Source organism: Spodoptera frugiperda, chromosome 25 (genome assembly GCF_023101765.2).
Source record: "Spodoptera frugiperda isolate SF20-4 chromosome 25, AGI-APGP_CSIRO_Sfru_2.0, whole genome shotgun sequence".
NCBI classification, from domain to species: Eukaryota; Metazoa; Arthropoda; class Insecta; order Lepidoptera; family Noctuidae; genus Spodoptera; species Spodoptera frugiperda.
The window spans coordinates 21,353,775-21,380,095 of NC_064236.1; the positions used below are offsets into that span (position 1 = coordinate 21,353,775).

Here is a 26,321-nt window from a genome sequence, read left to right on the forward strand (position 1 = left end):
AGAAACATGATCATATTTATGTAAGTTGAAAACGAACCGAAAGCAGGTATTTAGAAGTCGGCCCAGTTTGTTGAGCAGATCTGCATTCAGGTCGTAGTAATAGACATCAGCGTAATCAATAATGGGAAAAATCAAACTCTGCACCAGCTGTGCCTTTACGGAGGATGGAAGGAAATTCCTCAAATGATATTACAGCGCCCTCAATGATCCAGTTACTTTCTGGCAAACACTAGCAACCTGTGCACGCCAGCTTAATGGGCTATCAATAATTAAGCCTTGACGTCCTGACTGAATGGGATAGCCACACTATTATACGAGATACGGGGGCATTGTTGCACCGGCTATCGATCTGAGACTGTTATGTTGCGGCCTAGCGGTGTTTACTTTGTATAACATGCTCTAAATGCCTCTCGATATACATCAGGGCATCATCATTAATTGACTATCGACTTTATTTCACAATAAATAAAGTTGAATTTCCATTAAAAATGTTCAACGGATCGGAGCGTCTGCATAATTATTTAAAGCCTGTCATTGCAGTGCTGTGGTATCCACAGAAATATGCGTCGCTGAAAAATTCGACGAGACTGAGGTGAAATTGGAATGGTTTCTGTAAATCTCTTCGTGTAAGATAAGGAAGATAGCTATTGTCATGTTGCTATTAATTTGTACTCTGCAAAGGTTCGTTATTTGAGTCAAGCCGGTGTATGGTACAGGCTCAACCTACAGCTAACTGGTGGAAAATGGTCACATACACGACTACGCATCTCTGCCTGTAATAAAAGTTACACATACCTACAAAGCAACATCGAGTTGAATGACCCTCGTGGCGTAGTATAGTAGCTGATATAAATGTATAATATAAAAATAAATTGCTGAATGCTGATAAATGCTAAATCTCGGGAAGAGCTGAATCGATTTTTCTGATTGTATTTTATCAGGTTTGTTATTGTTAAGTTTGAAGGTTGTTATGTAAGATAAAAATAACAATATTTCGCTGAACACAAAGTGGGGCTCGCAAGTTATTTATAAAATGTTCGATACTTAATAATCTTCTTTAGCAAGGACGGCCGACTTATAATCATTGATGGGCCAATTAATGCTAATTGGCTAATATGGAAGGCTTAACAAGCTGATAACGATTGAAAAAAAAAATTCCTTAGCTGAAATTACACCTAATCGGCTTCTTCAGAAACAAATAAGTGGAAAATGATGATTGAGAGGTATTTTATTATTTCCCGTTGCGAAAAACATAATATAATCCTTTTGACAGTTGGCTCCGGCTTCAACCTACCTTTTTTTTTTTGAGGGGGAAAATCATCCAATGACTTCTCCCGCCTTAGGTGAGGCGGGAGGGAGTGTCAGACTCTTACTGACTAAAAACCACCCCGTTCCTTCTCCTGCTTTGAGCCGGAGCCTCGGTAACCTTTTACGTTGTCCGCAGCTCCGGATCGGGCATCAGCCCTGCTGTTTTTACTAATTTCATTAAAACAATTTTAGAATGTTTTTTGAATGTACTTTTCTTAGTTTTTGATAAATAATCCAATGTATCTCTCGTGGAATTTTTTAACAATATTTGTTATAATGTGAGCCTTAGTAAACAACTTGAATATTTCTCAAGTAGGTACTTTGTTTTTTAATACTCGTTTCTTAAGAACCTTTTGTATCAAAATTTTCCTACGTGAGGGTGCAAAAAAATGTTATTTTAGTATATAATGAGCCACTTATTATTTTACGTACATTATAATGTACCTACTATAATGATGTAACGAATGTTATAATTTACAGTGTCTAGACTGTTTTGACCGTCTAGTCAGGTCGTGTAAACATCAAAACAGTAGACAGTTATAGCGCTCACAATCTAAGAAGTAAGCTCTGACAGTAGCCAGTAAGAGGTGAATAAGATCGGTTGCTGTTTGTAAAAGTAATTAGAGTTAGTAACCACTGGATCAGAAAATATATGATTATATCCCAAGAACTCTATATAGTATAAAATAAAGTCGCTTTCTCTGTCCCTATTTTCATTTGTATGTACTAAATCTATAAAATTAATTAAGTAATTAAATCTATAAAATTACTATTCAAAAGGAAGCTTTACTTTTACTTGAATAATAACATCTATTAAGTAGTGGAGAAATTCTGTTATTTTTCAGGTATCTAAATATGTTAAATCAATATTTTCTAAGATATTCCCAGATATAAAATTGCGGGACGTAGCGCTTGCGGCGGTACTGGCCGGCCGGGCCGGGGCGGTGGCTGCGTGCCTATACCTACATAGCGCGTCCGGGGCCTCGATTTTCCCTGTAGCACTTTGAATTCACAAGCATCGGACACGTTTATTATTTGATTTTATTGGCTTTAAGCTCTCTAGGGCAGAAAATAACATGTTTAATAAAAACGTGTTTTTCAGCGCGACAACATATAATGTAGATACTTAATTATAAGTAAGTTACGATAAATAATTGTATTATGGTTTTCAAATATAAGTGATATTCTATTGTCTATTTTTAAATCGCGCTTATATAGTATAATTATAAGTACATAAAGTTATATCATCTAATCTTGTAGATGATATAAAAATCTATTCAATGTTAGGGAAATTGTCTTCAAAATTCGTAATTTAGGGTGAGGTATTAAAGTTCAGGAAAAGAACTTACTAGAATAGGTATCTTTTGTTGTTGATGATTGTTGATTATCTTTTGTTTTTAGTCGAACGGATAGCAAATAACTTTTTAAGTACGGTACCGTATTTTTAATTCAATTGTTCGTTGTTTAAGTTGAGGTATTTCAGTTAAATAAATTACCTAATAATTTAAATAAAAACACGCTATTTTAGGGGCACGTAAAATCAAAAATAAATTACAGATCATTCAAGTAGCTTATATCTAAGTTGAAATTGAAACTAAGCGCTTTTAATTATAATTGATTTAATTAATTACCGTATACAAATATTTGATTGTAAACGCAGGAACGGCTGCGGCAGTGAAAACAGAAAGGATTTTTTATAAATTGCTGAGTAATCAAGTTGAGCGATGTTTCACACACACAACAGTATTTTCTTGGCAGTTAATGTTTTCACCTGCCTCGTTGGTCGAGTGGTCGCAAGTGTCGAGTGGTCGCAAGTGCGACGATTAGGGGTCTCGGGTTCGATTCCCGGATCGGGCAAAGTATCATTGAGCTTTTTCGAAAATTTCTCAGTTGTAACACGGAATCTGAAATTTTATTAATAGACTCACTATTGCCATAAACTGGGCATAATAAAATTTTTATACCCCTTATTAAATGGGACTTATAACATAGATAGTGAAAAGTAGGTATACATTGATAGCGTTATGTGCACCTTTGCCTACCTCTTTGGAGATAAAAGGCGTGAAGTTGCAAACAAAAAAAAAACGAAACATAATTGAAGAAACCGAGCATGCCACCAATCCAATTAACGGTAGATAGAATACGTTTGTCGTCCTCTATTTGCACCCTCTCTTCGTGAGTTTGCAACTTGCAAGAGCAGACTAGAAAACTACATATTTTTTAACTGCGACCTAACTGACCGACCGAAACTGATTTATGGCAAATTAACTTTTTATATATAAGAGGGTACATAGACCAGCAGCGAACTGATGTAGGTTATTCGCGCATATGAAGCTATTTCAAGATGGCTTAGATAGAAGTGAATGTAAGTTTTTAAATCTGAAGATTACCTAATTTAAAAGTAAGTTAACATGTCATCATCAGCTTGAAATTTCCAATTGACCATTGCTGAACAACTGTCTTAAATTCTCTGAACCGAAAGATAACTCGCCACATAATCTAACATATCGTGATAAAATGAGGTAAATTAAAACCAAGTAAACCCCAGAAACGAACCCACGGCTTATAAACCAAGAGTTAAATTACAAATGTAATTCATGTGCATAAAGAATAAATAAATAAATAAATAAATAAATTGTGGTAAAAAACAAGTAACTAACAATTCAAGAAGAAACCCACTAATAGACATCGGAGGTGCGAGGTTGAGAGGAGAGAGAGGAGGAGAGCATTGATGCTATACGTGAAGAGAGTGACAGATAAGGTTGCTAACATTCTCCAGAAATATGCCATAAAGACTGTCTTCACTCTTTTCATAAAGTTTCTCAGTTGCTGCGTTCGCTGAAGGACAGCTTCCCTTTAAAAAGACTTGCTGGTGCCTATAAAGTGGACTGTAGCTGTGGTGAATCATATATCGGTCAGACTAGGCGTACTGTGGCTTTTACAATTTCTGAGCATATTAGAGCGGTGAAAAACAATGACGCACAAAAATCCGCTATAGCTCAACACCTCTTAGAACCTGGATCAAACCACTGGATTGAGTTACCTATAACCCTCAAGTTATCTGGACAGAACGCCACTATATAGACTGGTAAGAGAAGCTATTGAGATAACCAAGTACAAAAACTTCAATCGGGAGGATGGGTTTCAACTGTCTAGAGCTTGGAATCCAGTGGTCCAATTGTGTCCCTCAAAGTGCCAAGAAAGAAGAAAGTTCGCGAGCGGACACAGTGAGTTTTGTGTGTCGAGAAGTGAATCGAGTTACAAGTGATACACGAACTAGAAAGAGGGTAGACTGATTTGTCTGCTCTTAAACATCCACCCGCATACACTCCAGTTCATCCGTAATCATGGCGCATGCAACAGTGCCGAAATATTGGAAACTCATAGACATAAATAAACATGAAAATATCCCGTCTTCTAAAATAGTGTTAGTGAGCATGTCCGTTTCAAAACTTATATAGAGGAGAGGGAATTGGTCCCTTTTTTACCTTTTACTGAATTTTGATTGAACGGCTACGTGTAGGATAGAATTGATTGCACGGCTATTCCTAGTATCTCACTAATAACTGCATGCAAATTCAACCGGCAAGGCAAAAACTCGACCTAATAAAAACCTGCAACTTTGATTTATGTTCGGATTATGGCCAATCAAAACGGGTTTAATATCAAGTGAAAAACATAAGTGGGTTCTTAAAATCTTCATTGATTGGCTATTTAGCTGAATCAATGGGCAGATTATATGGCAAGAGTGTCGTCTCATGTGTGTCGTCGTTTCGTGTGAGTCTCATAACATGAATGGTGAAACAAAATAAGTAGGTGTGATAAAGGTGTGATGTTATGGTGCTTATTTCAATCAACGTTTAAATTGTTTTAACTATCCAACCAATCGTGAAGTTCTGTTACAATAGGGATGAGGACTGGGTCAAAAATAAATTATTACAACTTTTCAATACAATCAAATATTCAAAAATCATCACACTCTCATTCATAAATTTGATGAACTACTTAATTTTCGATTTTTTCTAGCTAAATTTCTAGAAATAAGTCTGCTATTTGACGTCATAATAGAATATTTCATACAAAGTTCATAGATAGACTGCCTCGTTGCCCGAGTGGTTGCAAGTGCGACTGCCGGGCAAGGGGTCTCGGGTTCGATTCCCGGGTCGGGCGGAGTATTACTGGGCTTTTTTCGGTTTTTCGAAAATTTCTCAGTGGTAGCACGGAGTCTGGAAATGTGCCCAGTATATGGTAATAGGCTCACCACCTATTACATGGGACTTACAATATAAATTGTGAAATGTGGGTTTACATTGGCATTATGTGCCATAACGTGCACCTCTGCCTACCCCTTCGGGGATTAAAGGCGTGAAGTTATGGATGGATGGAGTTCATAGAAAATATCGTTTTTGACGATTGTATTAAATTTGACTAGTAGGAAACATACCTATTGAATCAAAACCAATCGACCAATAAAATGTTAGTTAGAAAAAGGTTTAAAGTTATTTGACTGACTAAAAACGCCTCCTACCTGTCGTAGGTAGGAGGCGTTTTTAGTCAGAAGAGTCTGACACTCTCTCTCGCCTCGCCCAAGGCGGGTGAAGACATAGGATGATTTTCCACCCTCAAAAAAAAAATAGGTAGGAGGCGTGTTCGACGACTTTCCTAGAATAAGCGGCGGCGCGAGTGATAGTGCATACAACGGAACCAATCACGGCGACGAACCAAAAGCAAAATGTGGGCGGACACGATGACTATACAACATTGATAATGAATTTATTGAGGTCATAACTAGCTTCATTCTACTCTTAACTTTTAAACAATGAGCTAACCGTGTGTCGGTAGAGTCGATGATACGATGATACAAAACAGTAGACTTTCACAGGCTGTAGGTATATGCTGATACCTTGATTGCATTACTGCGCAGTTCTACAAATCAATATAATTATAATACGTATCTTTATTAAACTTTTTACCTGTATTAATGAATATTGAACGAGAAACCGGCAGCCAGGCATTTCAAATACCACTGGTATTGCCTCAAAAAGACACAAAGAGCTTTAAACTATGGAATAAAATGTATTGGAGCGAAATTCAGTTTATGCATTAGACGTCGACGACGAGACTTCTTTATTAATGTTTGTCTTTGTAACGACAGAGGTAAATGTGCATTCATTTTCTAAGCCTTTGAAAGTTACTTGTGATGTTATTGTCTTGACTGGTTATGAGGACAGAAGAGTACGTGTGCCACAAAATGGATTAATACGTGAGGAAATATATTATAAGTCGCTTTTTAGAAGCAAATGCCGCAATCGGTATCTCTCACACTCCTTTATTTGCTTGCACATCAATTGATGATTCAATTTATGAAGAATATTCATTTTGAGTAGTAAAACTTTCAAAACTGGGAACCAATATTGGTTTTCATTACGAGAGAAACAATAGAGACCGAAAATAAAAACGACAACATATCTCACATCACAGCTAAAAGTACAACAAAAAAAAGGACAACAATGCTGGCTTTGGATTTAAGCGCTTTACTTTTACTAAAGCGAAGTATTGTTTCACAGGTGGATAGGAAAAACATTGCAGTTTTGATATTCACGTTTTTGCAACTGAGTCGTGAGCGGCTAATTAAAAGCCCAGCAGTTTGTGTAACTACAGCGAGTTTGAGTGCAAACTGCATAACTCATAACTACTAACAAACAAGTTTTAACAAGTAGACTTCACTGTCACCGTTATGATCAAAGTATATTGAAATATGTATATAATATATATGAAATATAGTATGTTGAAACTCTAGTGAGTAACATGTCGAAACGCGGTAACAAGGGAGCCAACTTTCCCTGCGTGGGTACATATCAGCTTTGTGGAAGTTTCAGCTATTTCATCTGCTGTAAGCTTTCAGTTTTTGTGTGGTTACCTTATAGTGGAATTTCAGTTCGGAACGTGTTTTCTGTTTTCATTTTAAGATTTAATGGATATTTTTCATAATGTATAGGGATTATACGAAACGACTTCATTTCTGAAGAAAAGAAAAGAAAGGAAAGGAAAATGATCTTCCTAAATGATTGTAAATAATCCTCTACAGACAAGCCTAATTTAGGTATACTAACAGATATAATTATAAATAGCAAAGTAAATATGGCAGTAACATTTATTTGAACATTTATATTGACAGTTAATAATTAAAAGCATTGTGAGTTAATGGAGGAAGTCTTTGGATAATGTTCATATTGCCTCGAGGGTTAATCAACATTATTTTCCCATTTATGTTCCGACTCGTTATTATTTAACGTAATTAATTCCACAGCATCATAAAACAACATTTGTTTGAAAATCAATGATACAAAAATATTTTCCTTATTCAGAGAACAAATTATATTTGTTAAATGATAAATAATATTTATTTCCGTAGTGTGTGTCTGTAGTATCAATCGATACCAATCCGAATCAAAGGACATGGCTAAACCAAAGTATGGACGTCGTAACCCGTACAAATAAATATTGTATAAATATGGTACCTAGCAATAAATAAAGCCGCATAATTAAAGATTGATATTTTGTAGTTAAGAAGGTCCAGAAACTTGGCATATCTGCACAATCCTGAAAATAAAGTAGCGCTCCTACGTCAAACAACGTTACAAAAACTTCAAAATATAACATTGCTCTGAACCTTTACCAAGGCGTTTTGATGAACCTGAGCCGAAAGTTATTTATATATGAGGTAGATAGGTAAACAATTCTGCTTATACTAGATAATGAACACAAAGTAACCAAGGACAGACACAAAATATATAGTAAGATTGTGCAATCTTATACAAAATATATATTTTGTGTCGATCAAAACATTTACAATTATTTGGTTTCAGAAAAAAGTAATTATATTACCTACCGTTATTAAAAATTGATGTTCGTTTAACTATTTCGATTTGATTTTCGGGGAAACTAATGTCCTAATAATAGCTTGCAGTACCTACTTCCGTGTTGTCATGTCAAACCACAACAGAAAAAAATCAATTATGAAACTTATTTTTTCTTAATTTTTGTTTACCAAGTATAAGAATTAGTTAAACACAAAATAATTCATAAGTGAATATTTAAATGATACGGGTTAGCGTGAAATTCGTATTCTTGTTATTATGCCTGGGTCAGTCATTTAGCCATCTCCTTTGTAATGGGACCTAAGTTGGGAGACTCCGCGTCGAACAGAAAAAGAATCACGCAGATCGGACCATACATCTCGGCGTAATCGGTGTACATACATAGAAAAACAAACATACCGGCTGAATTGAGAACCACCTGCTTTTTTTTTGAACTCGGTTAAAAAAATATTTGTATAAAATGTACGTACGAAATTTATTATTTTCATTTACAAATTCGTTCAATTTTAATTTTGGAATTGCCTTTACGTTTATTTATTCGAAACATCGCAGTAAAGAGGAATTCTCGGGTATGGTAGCGCGATATATTGAACATTTCAATGAATCATTTGATGAGTAAACAAAAATATTTAACTTCGATATAATAAACCACTACATATGAATTTTTATGAAATACTTTAATGATTGACTATTGAAACTAATAAAGATAAAAGCTGATGTTTCGATAATTCTGACAAAATACTTGTTAAATTATTTGAATGCTATCATACATACGGATTCCAGTGAACGTATGATGAGGCATAATTTAATTGGAATAATATTTTCATTCGAATTTTATATACAATATTGCTCACGATCAGTATTCCAGGAACACAAAAACTCGCTTACAATATCATTGAGGTATGTGCCAATGATTTCGAGGACCGGGTAAATTAACTTCATTGAATAGAATTGTTCCTTTTAGTTAACACATAAAATTAATCTTATTTTTTTAAAGTAATAAGAATATTGAATGCGTCATTGGTTTTTAGAACATAAGTATGAACTGCGAGGTGGAACCAATGAGCGGATAGTATCGAGAGAAACAGAACAATTTTTAAGTGCTTCAGTAAAACCATAAGTTTTATAGATCGTGAGATTAGATAATGGTGTATATACAAGACATACGTACATAGTACAATATGTTAAAGAATAAATGACAAAGCGTGCAACGTTTCTAAACACATTTGAAAATCAACTACTAGTGTTGTTATGGCGATATCGATAAGATTAAGAACTTAATTAATATGTTATTAATTGATATCGGAGTGATAACAACACTATTACTTGGTTTCAACCAACACATAATGTTCTAAAACATACAAATATTAATAGAAAAACGCTGATAAAACTACGGTACTTTTAAAATTGACTCAAATTATTTTTGGTAAAGCAACTTAATAATTATCAAGAGTATTGAAAAGCCCAGTGTATGAAATAAGCCTCAACAAGGCTGCTGTGCTGGTTTTTTTTTTATCTAGTAGCCCCTTGTAATTGCTAGTGATGACTACTACGGTAGTTTTAGTGAGGTAAGAATCCTATACTCCCTTGCCTCTTTCCCCAAAAGCTAGGCACTTTTTGAAGGCAATATAACTAAAACGAGACTTAACCACCAATCTCTCTTTCCATTGATCATAACTGAGTTAATAGTTTCCCTCAAGTCGATGGAATTAAATGAATCTTGACGTAGATATCACATCATCAGCCTATAAGTGGCCACTGCTGACCAAAGGCCGATTTCAAACTTATAATATGATTATAAATTATAAGCCCAAGTTTCCTCACGATGTTCTCCTTCACCGTTTGACTGTGGTGTCTAAATAATCTTAGAAAGTACATATAACTCGGAAAATGTCACATTGGTACTTGGGAATTGGGAATCCTAAACCACCTTGCCACCAGGATATGGATAAACAGACGTAGGTAAACAGATACAGGAGAAAATAAAATATTCATCCGTACATCAACCGCATTATTTAGTCAAATATGTACATATGTTGGCTTTGGATTATACTATTTGACTAATACATTACATATGTAATTAAATGCTTGCTATTGCATTAATAATGTGGTTAAATAATAACATATAGCTAGGTTTCAAACCTCATACTTCTGGTCTAATTGATATTTGTGGTTTGAATCCGTTCATTATTTATATTGAATCAGCAAATTGCAATATATTTATGTTGAACTAGCTTCTGCCAGCGGCTTGGACCGCGTTCCCGTAGGATAAAAAGTATACTCCTATCACTATATAGTTCACACTGAAACTACTGACTTCCACCGTGATCGACAGACAAACATCCTAACACCCAAACAAACAAACTTTCACATTAATAATATTGTGATACAGGATACTAATCAGGTAAATAATTGCGGAATAACTATTTATTAGGTGAAATTCTCATTTTTCCTAGTAGTTATAATTTGGTATAAATGTATCATAATTATCAGAGAAATGTATACAATGATATACTAATTTTCTATCAGTTATAAAATAATAGTAGTCAATATAAACAGAAACTATTTTCATTTTCAAAAAAATTAAAATCGCAAATGCAGTTTACTCCGTCCACCGTAAAAATACGATACAAATATCGTAAGAGTAGTAAATACGTAACTGTAAATGTCTTCTATACATACATCTATTATAAGTACTCAGAAAAAAGTTATAATACTGTCGTAGTAAAGACTCCGTTCAATAGTTTAAGGTTTTGTCAGCGTTCCTAGTTAGCGGCTAACTTGTTCTAAGTAAGGCGAAGCGCAGTTTATTTTTTAACCGAGCGACCCACCCAAGAATAAAAATATTCCTAGCGTATAATACTTTTATCTTCATAAAAAGTTAATCTTCCGATTATCCAGTTATTAAAGGCTCTGTAGTTGAACCAATTAACCTTATTTCAAATAAAATGAACTTACATTTTTAATATAAAATTCTCTTCGCACTTTGTAAATAGAAAATACAAGAAATAAAAGTAAAAAGCATGAGGTGTGAAGTAGTGGTTTCATAAAAAAATGCTTTTATTTTTTTATAGGAACCATTTAAAGCGTTAATAAATTTTACAAAATTGAATAATGCGCCTTTTATGCTGTACAATCGGAATACTGATGGAAAATATAAAAAAAATATAAAATAAACGAGCAAAGATGTTAAAATTCATTTAGAGATATGGTATAAATGGAATCAATTTACTTTTATTACACGATATCTCATTAACTCTTCTATAAATATACCAGAGTTCAAATTCTAACATTCCCATGATTATTTGATTGTTGAAAGTTTTATTCTTCAAACAGTGTTCAACAAATTATTTTTCATGTGAAACTAATTCCGGGAAATGCAAGTTTTCCTCGCTTCCACGTGAAGTAATATTGGCAGAGTAGTCAGAGCTATTTCAACTTTGCGCAGTGAGATGAGCGATAGTTTAGTTACCAGTGAAACAGGCCGCGGCTCCGTACTTTGTTTGGCCTACTATCCTTGGCCTACTACCCACAAGTTAGCTGCTAACTTCAATCTCAAAAAACAAATCTAAACCTCAGTACCAGGGCTTCGCAACGACACGCTCTTTAATCTTAATAACTTCAAAATTAGTACACTGGCAATAAAAACAATATTTCATATTATTAAATAAATATAACGTTTCTATTTCTAAAAAGTAAATCATGTTTTTATTGTAACTTTCGTGAGACATACTAAATTAATTATTATGTTATCGGCTTACTCACGTATTGTTTTGACAAGGAACTCAACTAGTTTCAAGCCATGCTAGAGGCTCATATTCATGAGCAGCATTCCGCGACACACGACGCGGTGATTGTCGCGCTGCGACGCTGCTGTTGAAACTAGTCGAGTTCCTCGTCAAAACAATACGTGAGTAAGCCGATAACATAATAATTAATAAAGTAAATCATCACGAAGAACTTAGTCGAATATCGTCATCTTGAATTTGTTTTAGCTAAGAGTGTAAAACAAGAGTGTAAAACTCGTTCAAAACCCTGGTACACAAGATACGGATGCTATATAATGATTTTACCTGAAATTTGGTCTATGGGTGAGTACAGAGGGGGTTCCTCCCCTCCCGGGTGTTGATGTTCCAGCAAACGATGACACGACTGTCTCATGAGCGCTCCCGACACTGACAGACAGAGAAACGGACATACGGCGCCATTAGATAACGCTTACAGTGCAGACACATGCAACAAACACCAGGATCAAACTAGCCAGGATACACGGAACGTTTATGGGTATCGCTAGTATCTGTAAGTACACATAGCAACATACAGCGTACGGGAATCGAACCCGCAAAAACAGTAATCATAGCTCCAACCATGCCACAAATACGAAAGGCGAAAACAAAGTGTAAAGCTAAGATATTGACCACAAAATACATTTCTACGTAGTACAAACTGTATACATGAGTGTTGTATACATACGAGTATATCCATTTATATCCAACATGCATCTCATCTAAGTTCGTGTATTCCAAATCTAACGACCAAACCAACTACTTCTGATAAAAGTTAAAAAATTACCTTTAATCTAGTTATTGTCATTTGACTACGACTGATGTCAGTCTAACCGGCGACATTGTGGTCTGAAACAATATAATACATACTAATTAATTTAATTATGAGTCGTAGGTACATAGAATGGTGTGTATGTGTACAAGTTGCGCAGATTAGGATTATACAACTAAATAATAGTGTATATGTAGTGTCGAGTATGATTGTATTCCTAACTGTATTGCCTTACACGATCCATACATACATATGTAGCATAAACAGAATACTGTAAATAGATTATATCAGATTGATCTGCAATTCAGATATCGATAACTTACACGTGGTCGACGGCACTATCGCAAAGTGCTACACACTTCCGAGTCAGAGGCGAGCCAGCCACTCGTGTCCGCAGCTATCATATCTCCAATCAATATCACACACACACACCATTCAATTCGTTATTGGCCGTTGCAGAGCTTCAAACTTTAAAACTAGTTATAACTACAAGATAGCAGAGTTCCCATTAAGATTGTGCTCGACTTGACGATGCAATCAGGTTTTAATTAAAATTCAAGTTAGACTGTGTCTGACGCGGTCATTTAAAGGATGTCGTATATAGGTATCTAAGATAGGATGCAAACTGCGGAGGCTATGCAGTCTGCAGTGATTAATGCAGATGTGCCAAACGTCGCTCTAATTGGTGAACGTTTCTGTTTCATGAAAATACATAAAATTTTATCCACCCAAATACCAATGAAGTAAAAATATCCCATCCCAAGCGTACCGTAGTAACTTGGCCGGAGTTTGTTCGAGATGTGATTGCGTCACACAAATAGAAATGTTACTGCGTTCGCAAAACTTTTTCACTAGTTTCAATTCGCGTCGAAATTAAATCTTCTCAAACAACGATTGAAATTAGAATAGCGATGGGAAAGTAGAGTAGTAGAAGTTGTACAATTTAAGCTGACTTTAGATGTAATAATGTAACTTATATTTAAATGAAAGGAAGATGTTTGAAATTTGTCAACGTCTACACTAACAGAACAGATATCTTCATAATAGAAATGATTGAAGTAGATCGGGCCTAGTTTAGTATAAAGCCAGTTAAAGGCTGCAGACTTCATAGTGCAAGACTTTGGAATGCGAACGCGTAGCGTATTCCATTGGGACTTCAATTTGCAGCTACTGTACAATACAGAGCATTGGCTACGTGCAGGCTTTTTGAAACTCGGAGGAATAGTATCAACTAACTCCTGAACTTACAATAAACCTTTGAGCTATAAAACCTGTTTAATCCAATATGTTTTTGTGACACGAGTGATATACTTAACCGTATAAACTGGATTAAATCTTTCTTTATTTTACAGTCAACGAGCGCAGCGTTAACTTCCTTTGTCCAATAACAAAGCGCATTGCCCCGTATATCCCGGTTGGTAAAGCTAAAAGAAATCAGATCAGTCAAAGATGCCAGACGATTATCTGGGATACGGTTAAGTATATCACTCGTGTCGCAAAAACGTATTGGATTATATAGGTTTTATAGCTCAAAGGTCTATTGCAAGTTCCGGAGTAGCTAATTTTCTATTTATTTATTAATACATCAGGCAACGAAGGTCCACATTAATACAATAATACTATACTAAAATAGATAAAATACTATAAATACATAATCATGCTATTAATTATTAAGGTCACACGATGTGACGGTGCGTGGAGTCGTATTACGCTGCTCGGTGTCACGTAAAATCTGCCTCGAAAACGTCGGTATATGACACCTTTCGGCCAAAATTCTCGAGATCTTATCGAGATGAGAGAGAGGAACTTATCAAGATGTAGAGTTGGAACTCGCACCGCATAGGACTTGAGGTTGGTATTTTGAAGCTGTTCCAACCTTACGACCATCAAAGTCCAGTTGGTCTTCACGGTCGCATACTCTACGATGTCCTCAACCAGAGTTCTCTTTGACCGGAGCTCGAATGTAATAGTTCCTTTGCAATCCCATTGACTCGCCAGCACAAAGTCGTGGCGTTTGTTAGAAAATTGAATAACACGGACATAGAAAGCGATTCAAACTCCACGACTGGATTTAATGCACTCTAATCGAATGGTAAGTAATGTATCGAATTCCGGTGCTACGCGCGTACTAATTCGGTTACCAGGGCCGCATTTGCAACCCAAAGCCCGGTGTCCAGTTAATACTATAGCGACAATCAATTTTACTATTCGTTAATTGGTTAAAGTGGGCTCTGTATGTCGTTACATTGATTATTATTATTTTTTTGTATTCTACTACAATGCAGTAAGACTTTAGTTTTATTGTCCGTGCCCGTCTAGGAGTCGGATTAGGAAAATATTACTTGTTGAGAAAATCTGTGTGAGTCGGCGGATAATATTGCGAATATAAACTTATATTTCACATTTATGTTGTTGCGTTGTCAACAAAATTGAAGTATCTATTAACTGCCATTCGATAATATTGTTCGTGTTACTGTAATTAGTTAATTAAGCTTATTTGCGCGGCATATGTCGGCCATTGATTCTCATTATACTTGTCTCTGTGTATCCGGACTCGGGACGGTGTAACCGCTCAAATATATGTATATTTAAGTATGATGGACTGTATGTCGACGGTATTTTATTATGTTAATTAACTGATAGATGATGGTCATGATGCAATTACAGGTATCATATTGTGTTAACACAAAATGTGTGAATAATTCCGGTTAAATATTTACGTAACATAATATTTCACGTATAGTATATGGACATTTTTGTTCTGCAATAATTTATACTTTTCTCCCTGTTTGCATAGAAAAGAGTCGAATCCTAGCGTAGTATAAAACGAACTAATACGAAAAAATAATACTGTTGCTAACGAAAAAAGTAAGTTATCGAAATTGAAATGTCCACATATTTTTTTATTTATTTTATTTTCGTTAACGTCGTAGCGTATTACAAAGGTATAATAAATTTTCCATCTTCCAAAGAAATAGAAATAATATAAGAACATAGAGTAGATGTATGCCTAATTATTTCGAAACAGAGCCATTTTCGTCTAAGCTCATTAAGTGCTCACGGCGCTTTGGTATTTCAATTTTTTCGTACTCTCGACGTTTATTTAAATTATTTCAATTCGATAGAAAATGTTAAGGTAATGTCAAATCCGCAACAAAGCGCTTGTTTTCACAGAGAAATAACTCAAACACGATGCGCCTCTATGAAATAAACTACGTATAAATTAATAAGTATGAAACGTGGCGAATGATAATTAAGTATCGCGGCAAAATATAACGCATGAATATATCTTTTCATTAAATTGCGCCGCGTACTTAACATTTCCAAACTGAATAAGTACTTAAAAGTAAGTTTAATTACGTTACCATATTTACCTCAACTAATGATGTAGGTTTTCTACTCACTGTGCGCTTTTCCGCCGCCGAAAACAATCGCGCGACGAGAAGTCTGCGCGACATTTTGTTTGGCGTTTCCCAGACACATTTTTGAATGGACTCCGAAATTTTAATTTCGAGAAATTGCTACCGTATGAATAGGACATACATTTACAGATTATAATTACTAGAGCGAGATTATTTTACAACTCATGTAATTTATAAAGTAGGCCTAGTAAGTATATATTGTGATGGTATACTGGAGACAGGCGTTAAACAGCGACGGAATAAGTGAGTTACATTTGTTACCGTGCAAGAAAATTAAACACCATTTATAGCTAGCAAACACGTGTTTAATATATCAACACAAGCCAGAAAGCCTGTGTCGATCTGTCGTATTATAAATAGGCTTCCAGAGTGGTACTTAAATATACACATAAGTCGCACCGTGAACAGGCAGCCGCGATACCTTACAGCCTGGCTATATTTATTTTTACCACAATATCTTTTTATAAAAACCACGAGAATGAACCGGCACCGGCAAGCTATTCTTACAATAAGAAGCCATGCATCAAAAAATATACCACATGATATTAAAAATGTAATAATCTCATTAAAAATATATTAATAGATAAAACCATAGATTCTTATCATAAAACCAAGCAATCTTTGGTAATAAAAGATACAAAGTCAAAGGTATTACGATAACTAATTAGAATTTTAGTCTGTTATTCGATAGTACTATGAGAACTAATTAGAATCTTAGTCTGTGATTCGATAATTTTATAAAACCTTCTTAATTTAGGAGCAATTAGTTATTTATTAATAGGAGTAATTACGAGTAGAAAAGATAATATTTTATGTCTATTCACAAGCTTTATTGGTTATCCCAATTGTAATTAATCCTATTGGACTGGAGCTGCTAAACTGAGAAGAGCACCTTTGTTAGTGCATCGAATTGTGCACCATAATTACTTCAGTGTGATGCACGTGTATGAGGTTTGCCGCCATGATGGAAGTTTCAACAACGAGGAACAGTAATTATGAACAAGCTGAAGTTGAGGAGTGCGGTTTACACGAATGCAAAGCCATTTATCTCTTAACAGGTAACTCCAGATTTCTCTGAAGTAGCTAACCTAGTTATTTTACAACAAAACATACCTACACGAATTGCATTGCCTTTGCCTCGTGTTCTATAATCGTGATTTTAATTTGATTTCAGATATTGTTATATGTTTAAGTTGATTATTTTTCTGATATTATTTTGACTGTGCTTGCATTTGTCCGATTATGTTTTATTTGATGTTTGCCATATTTCACATTATTTTTGTTCTATGTAACTTGTACTTTCTATGTTGTATTTTTTAGTTTTTGATATTGTGTATATTTTTATAATTTTTTGCATGATGTGACCTTCTATAATTGAGGAAGCACATAGTTTTAATATTGATTGTATTGTTATTCGTGTTTTCAAAGTGTATTCCTTGTTGGAGACCCTTATTAAGAAAATAAATAAATAAATCTATAATACGAAAATAAGTCGGGTTTTCCTTCATGACGCTAGAAGTAGAACGCAAGAACCTGTTTCTACGGTTTTGCATTCGTTGCAAAGGTCTCGGGCTCGGTGAGGCTTAAAGCAAAGAAAAACCATTGGTGGCGAAACGATGTTCGCCAAGTTTGCTGCTGTTTATAGTGTCAGGAAGGAAAACCGACTTATTTTTATATAATAGATATGTTGTAGCTATAAAATTTTAAAACGATTTTTACCTTTATCATTATAAAGTCAAATAAATCTGATAAAGAATCTAAAGAAATATGAGAATGGTTCACAACACTTGTGTGTTGTAGAAAACAGTTGCTTTATTTAAAACGAATTAGCCGAATTCGATTTTATGACATCACCAATTTAGTTAAATAGAAAAAGAATAATTTTCATTTTCAAACAAAATTATGCGAAATAATGTGTACACTAATTTAACAACGCGGCCACGGAGCAAACAGCAAATTCTCTACTTTGATATTTATTCTTTTGACCAATGAAAGGCAAGGGGTGAAAGGTTTTAAAGAGAAAATGCGTCAATAAAAAAGTATACCTTGAAACAACCCAAAAAAAAATCAAATAGAGAGATAAGGCATTAAAAATATTGATCAAAAATGTCCTTTGCTCTCTAAAGAACTATTATTCGAAATTTCAGTAAACCGACTACAATACCCAATCAATATTGCACGCTGGTACTGCAAGAGGTACCGAAAATTATTTTCCCAGACTAATTTGGGGTGCCCCAATTAGTACCGCCCGCGCGTCACCGTATTGCAACTAACTCCCTAATTCCCAACGAGGATTAATTAAGTTTGCTAACAAAATACTATGTAAAATTTTGTATTTTAGTTTAAGCTATGTTTTGGGGAATCAAGAAATTATTCAATTAACACATCGAACGCCGTGGTGGTCACCGGTGACCGACGTTAGCGGAGGATTTGCCTTCAACAGTTCTGTATTGGCAGTCAAAGACTTAATGTCGTTTCTAAATAAATATTACATAAAAGTTCAAAATGTTGCAACGCGACCTATTTAAGAAAAGATAACTATACTGTATGACTACAATAGCCAATCTTACACATCCTTTTTGCTTAACACTGAAAAATGCACTTTAGAATGATTATTTTTTTTTACTACTAAAGCACATTTCGAAAAAATCTATCGCAATATCCTTTTAATAAAAATCAAGAAAAAATAAAATCTTATTTGAAATATATTTCTAAACATTGTTGACTATAATACAGATTAATATTATCATTTACACTTTGTAAGGCCAAATGTGTACGGTACTTTAATACATTTCAATAAACCTGGGAAAAATAAATGAACAATAAATAGCTTTACAGCGCTTCACACTATGAAAAATGTGTGGCTTCGCAAAATATTGCAAAACGTCGCACCCAATTTTTACAATAGGTCAAAAAATAAAATACGTATAAAAGGAACAACCACTAACGACTTCTCGAAATTAAATGTGTTTATGGGATACAAGCTATGCCACTATAACACTGAAAATAATAAAAAACGGACAGGTCACAATTCCGAAATATTTTACGTTAAATCAGATTAACAAACTTGAGAAAACTGCTCAAATTATTGTCCTATTTCGAAAAAAAAAAACAAAATATTTAACATAGAACACACATTTATTAAAAAAAATATATAATGAACAAAAAAAACTAATAAAATTTATTTTAAAAAATCTAAATTTATTATTAATATTATACATTTCACAGCAATCACGATTCCGGAAATGGTATGAAACTCACCGATCTGCAATAAAAAGATGAAAAGGCGAGCGCGCTTCGACAGGAAAATATATGACAGCGAGCCGACAAGTACCGACGGACAGAGAGTGGCGAGTGGAATAACCGCGCAGCGCAACACAGCGGGAGCGGGAGCGAGTCACCCGGCGGCCGCGAGCCCGAGATGCGATGCGAATGCCGAGCGGTCTACTAATTGGAATCTTTCGCCGGGCGCGCGCATGCGTCATCCGCGGTCCCAACTTTCCCCGCCTGCGACCCAACACATTTGAATCAGATTTTGATACCTTTTCATTTACTAGTTAGGTTGGACTGGGCAAAAGTGCAACGCGGGTTCATTCAAACGTGTTCGGTGAAGCGTCAGATAAATCGAGATTATATTTATAATAAAAAAATCTTTTCGCAAAATTATTATCAGCACACCGGGAGAAAATAATTTACTACGGAACACTCGGAAATGCAACTATTACATTATGGTCCGCTATCCGTAGCTGGAGCAGACTATTTACCATCTCCCGGCCGCCATGAAAAGGTAGCCGGCGAGATACAGTTAGCCAGCGACAGTACCGACGCGGCGACATAATCTCTAGCCGACGTAAACGGATCACCTTAACGCAGCAAATATTTTATCAAGAGGAAATAAAGGCACGGGAACTAATGTTAAAGATTTGCTTTATGAAAGGGCCTCGGCCTGTCCTCGCACAGCCTAAAATTATGGTAATGACGCGTCCAATGGGAACATGCAACCACGGCCACACCGACAGATAGTATGTGGTTAAAACTACATTGTGGTCGTAATCAAATTAACTGCGAACGTACAGAGCAAAGCGACAATATTTGTTATTTTAGCATTCCGATATTTATTGGCCAGAAAGTACAAAAATCAGTATTTTTTATGCCGTCGTTGAAGCAAGAAATGAAGCCAGACTCATTTGATCCATTAATGTATAAAGCTAAATCTAATCAGCGAAATGTTTCTATTGAGAGCGACGCATGATGTTCCTTTCAACACAAAGATTGACTTTCAACTGAAACGAACTACTAACTTAGTATATACGAGTGGGAGTAACTAGGGAGGGAGAAACATCAAATACAAACTGAGCAAGTTGCATCTCAAATAAGTAAGCTCAAGTTGTGAACACAACCCCGGACCAATTTCCGTGCTCGCTCGTCTATACAAGAAAAACATGAGACATACATTAGTTGTAGTACTGCAACTTTTGCAGGCTGTGGCGCTTGCGGTATACTGTTACGCCAATAACTTTGTTACCTCGGCACAGTTTGGTTCGTTTGCCACTTGAATAATTTAAAAATGGAAAATGCATTTTTAAATGTTTTTAGTTCTTTGCCAATAGCAATTAGTTTATTTTGTTAAGCATTTTACAGTATTGGGGCGTTCTGTAGTTTAGGCGAGTTTAAGATTTTCTATTGTTTAGAATTTTGACCAATCGTGCATACAATTTAATATAGGTATTATAGAAAAATATTCCATACAAATTTTAGATTTCTCATCTTAAATATCTGTGTATAAAGGTTTCTCATATAACAATTCCATGTCGCTTATATAAAATCCTAATACCACAATGACATTGGATAGATAACCAACCAACATGTACATGACGACATCACAATTCAGATACAGACTTAAAGATAATAATCTTATGACGTGTTTTAGCACCCAAAAAAATATTGTCTCGAGGCGTGAAGCTAATTTGCGACCTCAATTTACTTGCTCGACTAACATTTTAGGCAGCCGCTAAACTCTAAACTATTTTATTTGGATTTATTAGGATTTCAATTATGTACGAAAAAGTTATTAAGCCTCTATAAGCATGGCGTAAAATCTGAAGTCTTACGTCTTAACCTTTGAAGGATAATAGGTATGTTCAAATGTCAATTATACCTAATTAAATATTTTATATTGGATTTGGTACAAGCTTACAAGGCCGAGTACAAAAACGATGCCTGCTTATTTTTCAGTGAGTATTATGGACTACTTTTCATCCTGAGATTGTCACAGAATCGAGACCTTTAAGAGAAAATTCTTCTAAATTGGCTCAAGGGTACAAATAGTATTGTATAAATTTTAAGGTAAACTATAGATATATTATAAAAACATAACCCTTCCTTGGCAGTCGGGTAAAAAAGCCCTCTGAATTTCTGCTAACTATCTCGTACTACATACCCTCTAGTGTGTACAATTTAAACATTAGCAGTATGCTCCCTATTTAGAGATCGTCGACTTTCACACCTCCCTGTGTGAGTTGCAGTGAGCAATTAGGGTCTCATTATAGTTATACCTTGTTACTTCTACACAGTCAACTATAAACATACCGCCTCTCCTCGCTATATATAATGTTTCTAAAATTAATGTACCTAAGTCGACACGTGTATCAGTGTTGACTTTCAATGTTTTTACACTGTTAAAGCATTTCTGGTGGTATTTTAATGTAAACTTCAATAACAGTGTTCGCAGTACCTACCTATGTATGTAGGATTCATTTTATAGTTGCCTTTATTATTTTGCACATTATAGCCAAACTAATGACTAATAAATTTGATTAATGGTCGTCTTCCTACGAAAATACCACACTACATCGTAAATTCTTTCATTGTTAGATAATTCAAGTATTACATAGTTCGCCAGCCCAAGAAAACGGAAAGAAATAAAAAATCATACGAGCGCAACCTACTTTTCAGCACAATTCAAAAAGAGGGAGCCAGCTACGTGGACCTTTTCATTCCACGGCGTTGCAATACTATGTCTGACCAATTCAATGTTTAAAATAAAAAGACAATCCATTTTTGTGTTCAAGTCCAGGCCACAATAGTTAGTGGTCGCTCGATAAAGCAGAACTTGAGAGAATTCTTCGAACCATATTTTCAGTCGCCACAATTTTTTTCCGATAAAACATTTTAAAACCGCATTCTTGGTTAGACTAGTGCGGAATTGTGTGCAGTTTATTATAAATTTTAACTATACATACTAATACCTGACAGTAAAAATGTCAATTGCAATGGTGCCATTTATATACATGGTTTTACAAAACATTTCACGTTTGATCGCTGCTTCAGCTTCCAACTTTCAACCAAATACAATCACTAATATTTCATGCAAAACATTGAAATTATAAATGCCAATTAAATTTCCGTGTATGCGACAACCCAACAACTAAATTGAATCAATATAATGGGTTCGACTTCAAACAGAAAATCGCAGTGATATAGCAAAGCATTCGCTGAAATACTTTGAGAGATACTTCCACTAACCTTCCCGTCTATGTACATATCTTCAGACTACTCTAAGAGATAGTCCTTTAAAGGTAAATATTTATTTCCAGATAGTTCTACAGCTGATAGGTTCTTTTGCTTTGATCTGCTGACATTTCGCGCTATTCGTATCGGTATTTCACTATTCGGTATTCAAAAGAATTTTAGATTTTCTGTCAAATATTTGACAGCGAATATCTCTAAAACTTGTTGAGCTAATGGCTGCTACAACACTGGCTATGAATAAACTATTACCTGCGAGATCTGTTAGCTTTGATTTAAAAATTTAAGATAGACGAATACTTGTATAAAATTTGTCCATTTGTCAAATTATTCCATTGTAATTCATTAATTTTAATGTAATTTTAAAAAAATACCTTTTAGTTAACCAAAATAACTACAATGAAATGTAATATGGATGAACGATGTGTCTATTTATTGAACTTTGATACAATCACTATTTCTGTTATTAATTTAAGTTTACTGAAAGGAAAACTTTGGAAAATTCCAGTCAAAGACGAGGGAAAATAATTACCTACTTAGTAAATGAAAGCATTCGCTTCCTGAAGTTGTATTTTTCTGACAGATAGGAGTAATTCAGTTTCTATAAGCCAATTATACGCGAAGCAACGGCGCGTACGATATTTTAATTACTCACTTAAAATTAAATTATCTACGTACCACAATTAATGTATTTCTCATCCCAAATGTGTAATATGAGTATTGTTTTATTGAACGAGTATTTATGTACATAATCTTTTGTCGACTATGAAGGAAATATTGTTCTATGTTAATGTCAATTGAATTCAACTTGCCCTTCGAGTTAGAATACCGAACATTGATCAGTTTAACGTTATAAGTTTAATTAAGTAACAAAAAATTATTCATCTATATTTTTAACAAAGTGTTTTATAATAGGTACAACATCATCATAATTATTTCACAAAGTTCTTGTAGTCTGCAGTCGAGTTTTATAAAAAAAAAAAAAATTAAAAAGTGCAGATAATTATTTGAGCGTCACTGTTGTATAAATAAAGAAAGTAATTATTCCGCTTTTAAAGGAACGGACTCAACTAGTTACGCTTATAATAGCTTACTAAAACAATAATAATAAATATAAAACATTTCTTTAATTAGGGTTTTATCATTTTTATATTATAAAGAAACGCAGTCGGGTTTTTTAGTTTATTAGTTTATTAAATTTATTAGTTTATTAAGTTATTTTAGTTTATTAAATTACCTTTTTTATTTTATTTTCTTTTAGTTTTATTATTTTTATATATCTAGTGTCACTCTCACAGTATATATAATAGTAATCGAGTGAAATCCATCGAGTCGTTCAGGTTAGAGAGTGACCAATATTCGAATTTGGCGCCAAAAATCCGCCATTTTGTTTTTTTTATTATTTTGATATATCCAGTGTCACTCTCACAGTAGATACGAGTTTAACGACACCTCTCAAGCCGAAATCCATGAAGCCGTTTAGGCTGCAGAGCATGCCAAACAATTATACAAACATACATACATATACTCTGGAAAAACATAACCCTCCTTCTGGCGCAATCAAGTAAAAACAACACAGTTTTTGCAACTAAAACGGATGCAGCTTAAGTAATTGCTTTCTGCTATTAAACAAATAACATGCTTTTTTCTTGTAAATAATAGAGCAGGATGTTTTTGAGTATGCTGGGTTGGAACCTAGTTGTGAATTAAGTCAGTAGGTAACTTGTTACGCTCGAAAACCTAATAATCTGTCTTTGGTATGAAATTGTGATGAGATGATCACTGTTTTATTATTAACTCAGGCTTCTGACAAAATTGTTTAATAATTATCATATTTTGTTTAGCCCAAAAACACAAACAGTTCCGGACGTCATAGAGCCAACAGCCCACCACAGATGGGTGGGCCCCAACACAGATGAGTGGGCCCCATCTATGGTGATCTGTTGGCTAGAGTGGTTGGTAGAGCTGATGCTTGATCCGGATCTGCGGACTACCTAGCGGGTTCATTGGGGCTCCGGCTTTAAAAACAGGAGTAGTTAGTAAGTAAGAGGGTAGGTTTTTAGTAAGTAAGAGTCTGACACACCCTCTCGCCTCTCCTAAGGCGAGAAAAGTCTTTGAATGATTTTCCCCCTTAAAAAAAGCACTACCACGAATGAGAACGTATGAATGGGAACTCCATAATACAAATTAATACTTATTCTTTTTTTAATTCCATCGGTATTGAAACAATGAGAATAGTTTTCAACGTCAATGGTTTCAGTGTTAAATGAATTCAGAATACCAATTTAGTTATTCTATCACGTCATCGAAATGGAATACCGAATATTTTTATATGTCGGCTTTGTGCTTTATGTGATGTGTCAAAAATGTATAACGTCACCATAGTCTAATTTAGAGCGCCGTGTTTTCCGGGTACATTCGTTAGATTTCATTTTACGTTTTTCGGCGAAATGGAAATAAAAATATTTATCATTTCGACATGCCTGTATCAAAACGATTTATATTTTTATTTTGTTAGTGTTCAAATCTTTGTTTCTTACTTTATACAAGACTGCAACTATATAAAGTCTTGCTTTTAAATTGTCCAATACAATGAGATAAAAACGTTTACAAAAGCGGAGGAGATAACTTATAAGGTCTCTAGAATCCGCAGTTGATAATAAGCTGTAGAGAGAAATTAGAACCGTGATTTTCTTTTTATTTCCCTCGTGGACGGTCTTCGGAAGAACTAGGTATCTGTTACGGCAATCAGATAGTTCTTTTACAGAAGAATTAAAACAATGCAGTCAGATTATTATATAATATCAAACACAGCTATTGGAAGTCTATTGCCCATATGATCTAACACTAGAAATTGTTAAAATATTTGAGTTTAGACCATCATTTATAGTTAATATTGTTTTTTTTTAAAGGATTGTAGAGCGTACAAATATTTAATATCCAAGCAATATCGGTGCGTCGGCTGTAAATAAACGCTTTAAGGTGCAGGAATCCGAGATAGAGAGTCAGTGCATTGTTAAAGGAATGTGAGAATATATTGAAATACCGATACGAATAGCGCAAAATGTCAGCAGATTAAAGCTAAGGAATCTATCAGTTGTACAACCATTTGGAAATAAATATTTACCTTTAAAGGACTATCTCTTAGAGTAGTCTGAAGATATGTACATAGACGGGAAGGTTAGTGGAAGTATCTCTCAAAGTATTTCAGCGAATGCTTTGCTATATCACTGCGATTTTCTGTTTGAAGTCGAACCCATTATATTGATTCAATTTAGTTGTTGGGTTGTCGCATACACGGAAATTTAATTGGCATTTATAATTTCAATGTTTTGCATGAAATATTAGTGATTGTATTTGGTTGAAAGTTGGAAGCTGAAGCAGCGATCAAACGTGAAATGTTTTGTAAAACCATGTATATAAATGGCACCATTGCAATTGACATTTTCACTGTCAGGTATTAGTATGTATAGTTAAAATTTTTAATAAACTGCACACAATTCCGCACTAGTCTAACCAAGAATGCGGTTTTAAAATGTTTTATCGGAAAAAAATTGTGGCGACTGAAAATATGGTTCGAAGAATTCTAGAAAGAGTTCTGCTTTATCGAGCGACCACTAACTAT

At 34.6% G+C, this 26,321-nt stretch overlaps 1 protein-coding gene across 8 annotated transcripts in view; it reads right to left on the bottom strand.

Moving 5' to 3' along the window:
- Positions 1 to 26,321, bottom strand: part of LOC118267774 (glucose transporter type 1) — a 133,095-nt gene that overhangs the window by 46,167 nt on the left and 60,607 nt on the right. For 6 of the 8 annotated variants that reach the window (XM_050704092.1, XM_050704087.1, XM_035581990.2 and 3 more), the window contains exons 1-3: positions 19,430 to 19,587; positions 12,762 to 12,823; positions 12,263 to 12,364 (exon numbers count right to left, since the gene is read on the bottom strand). Coding sequence is in view for 7 of the 8 variants with exons in the window: in XM_050704087.1 (XP_050560044.1) it covers positions 12,263 to 12,350 (88 nt within the window). In the remaining variant the exon portion in view is untranslated. Of the gene's footprint in view, positions 1 to 12,262; positions 12,365 to 12,761; positions 12,824 to 19,429; positions 19,588 to 26,321 lie in introns of those variants that run through there. The other 2 variants (XM_050704088.1, XM_050704086.1) reach the window with 2 other exon arrangements.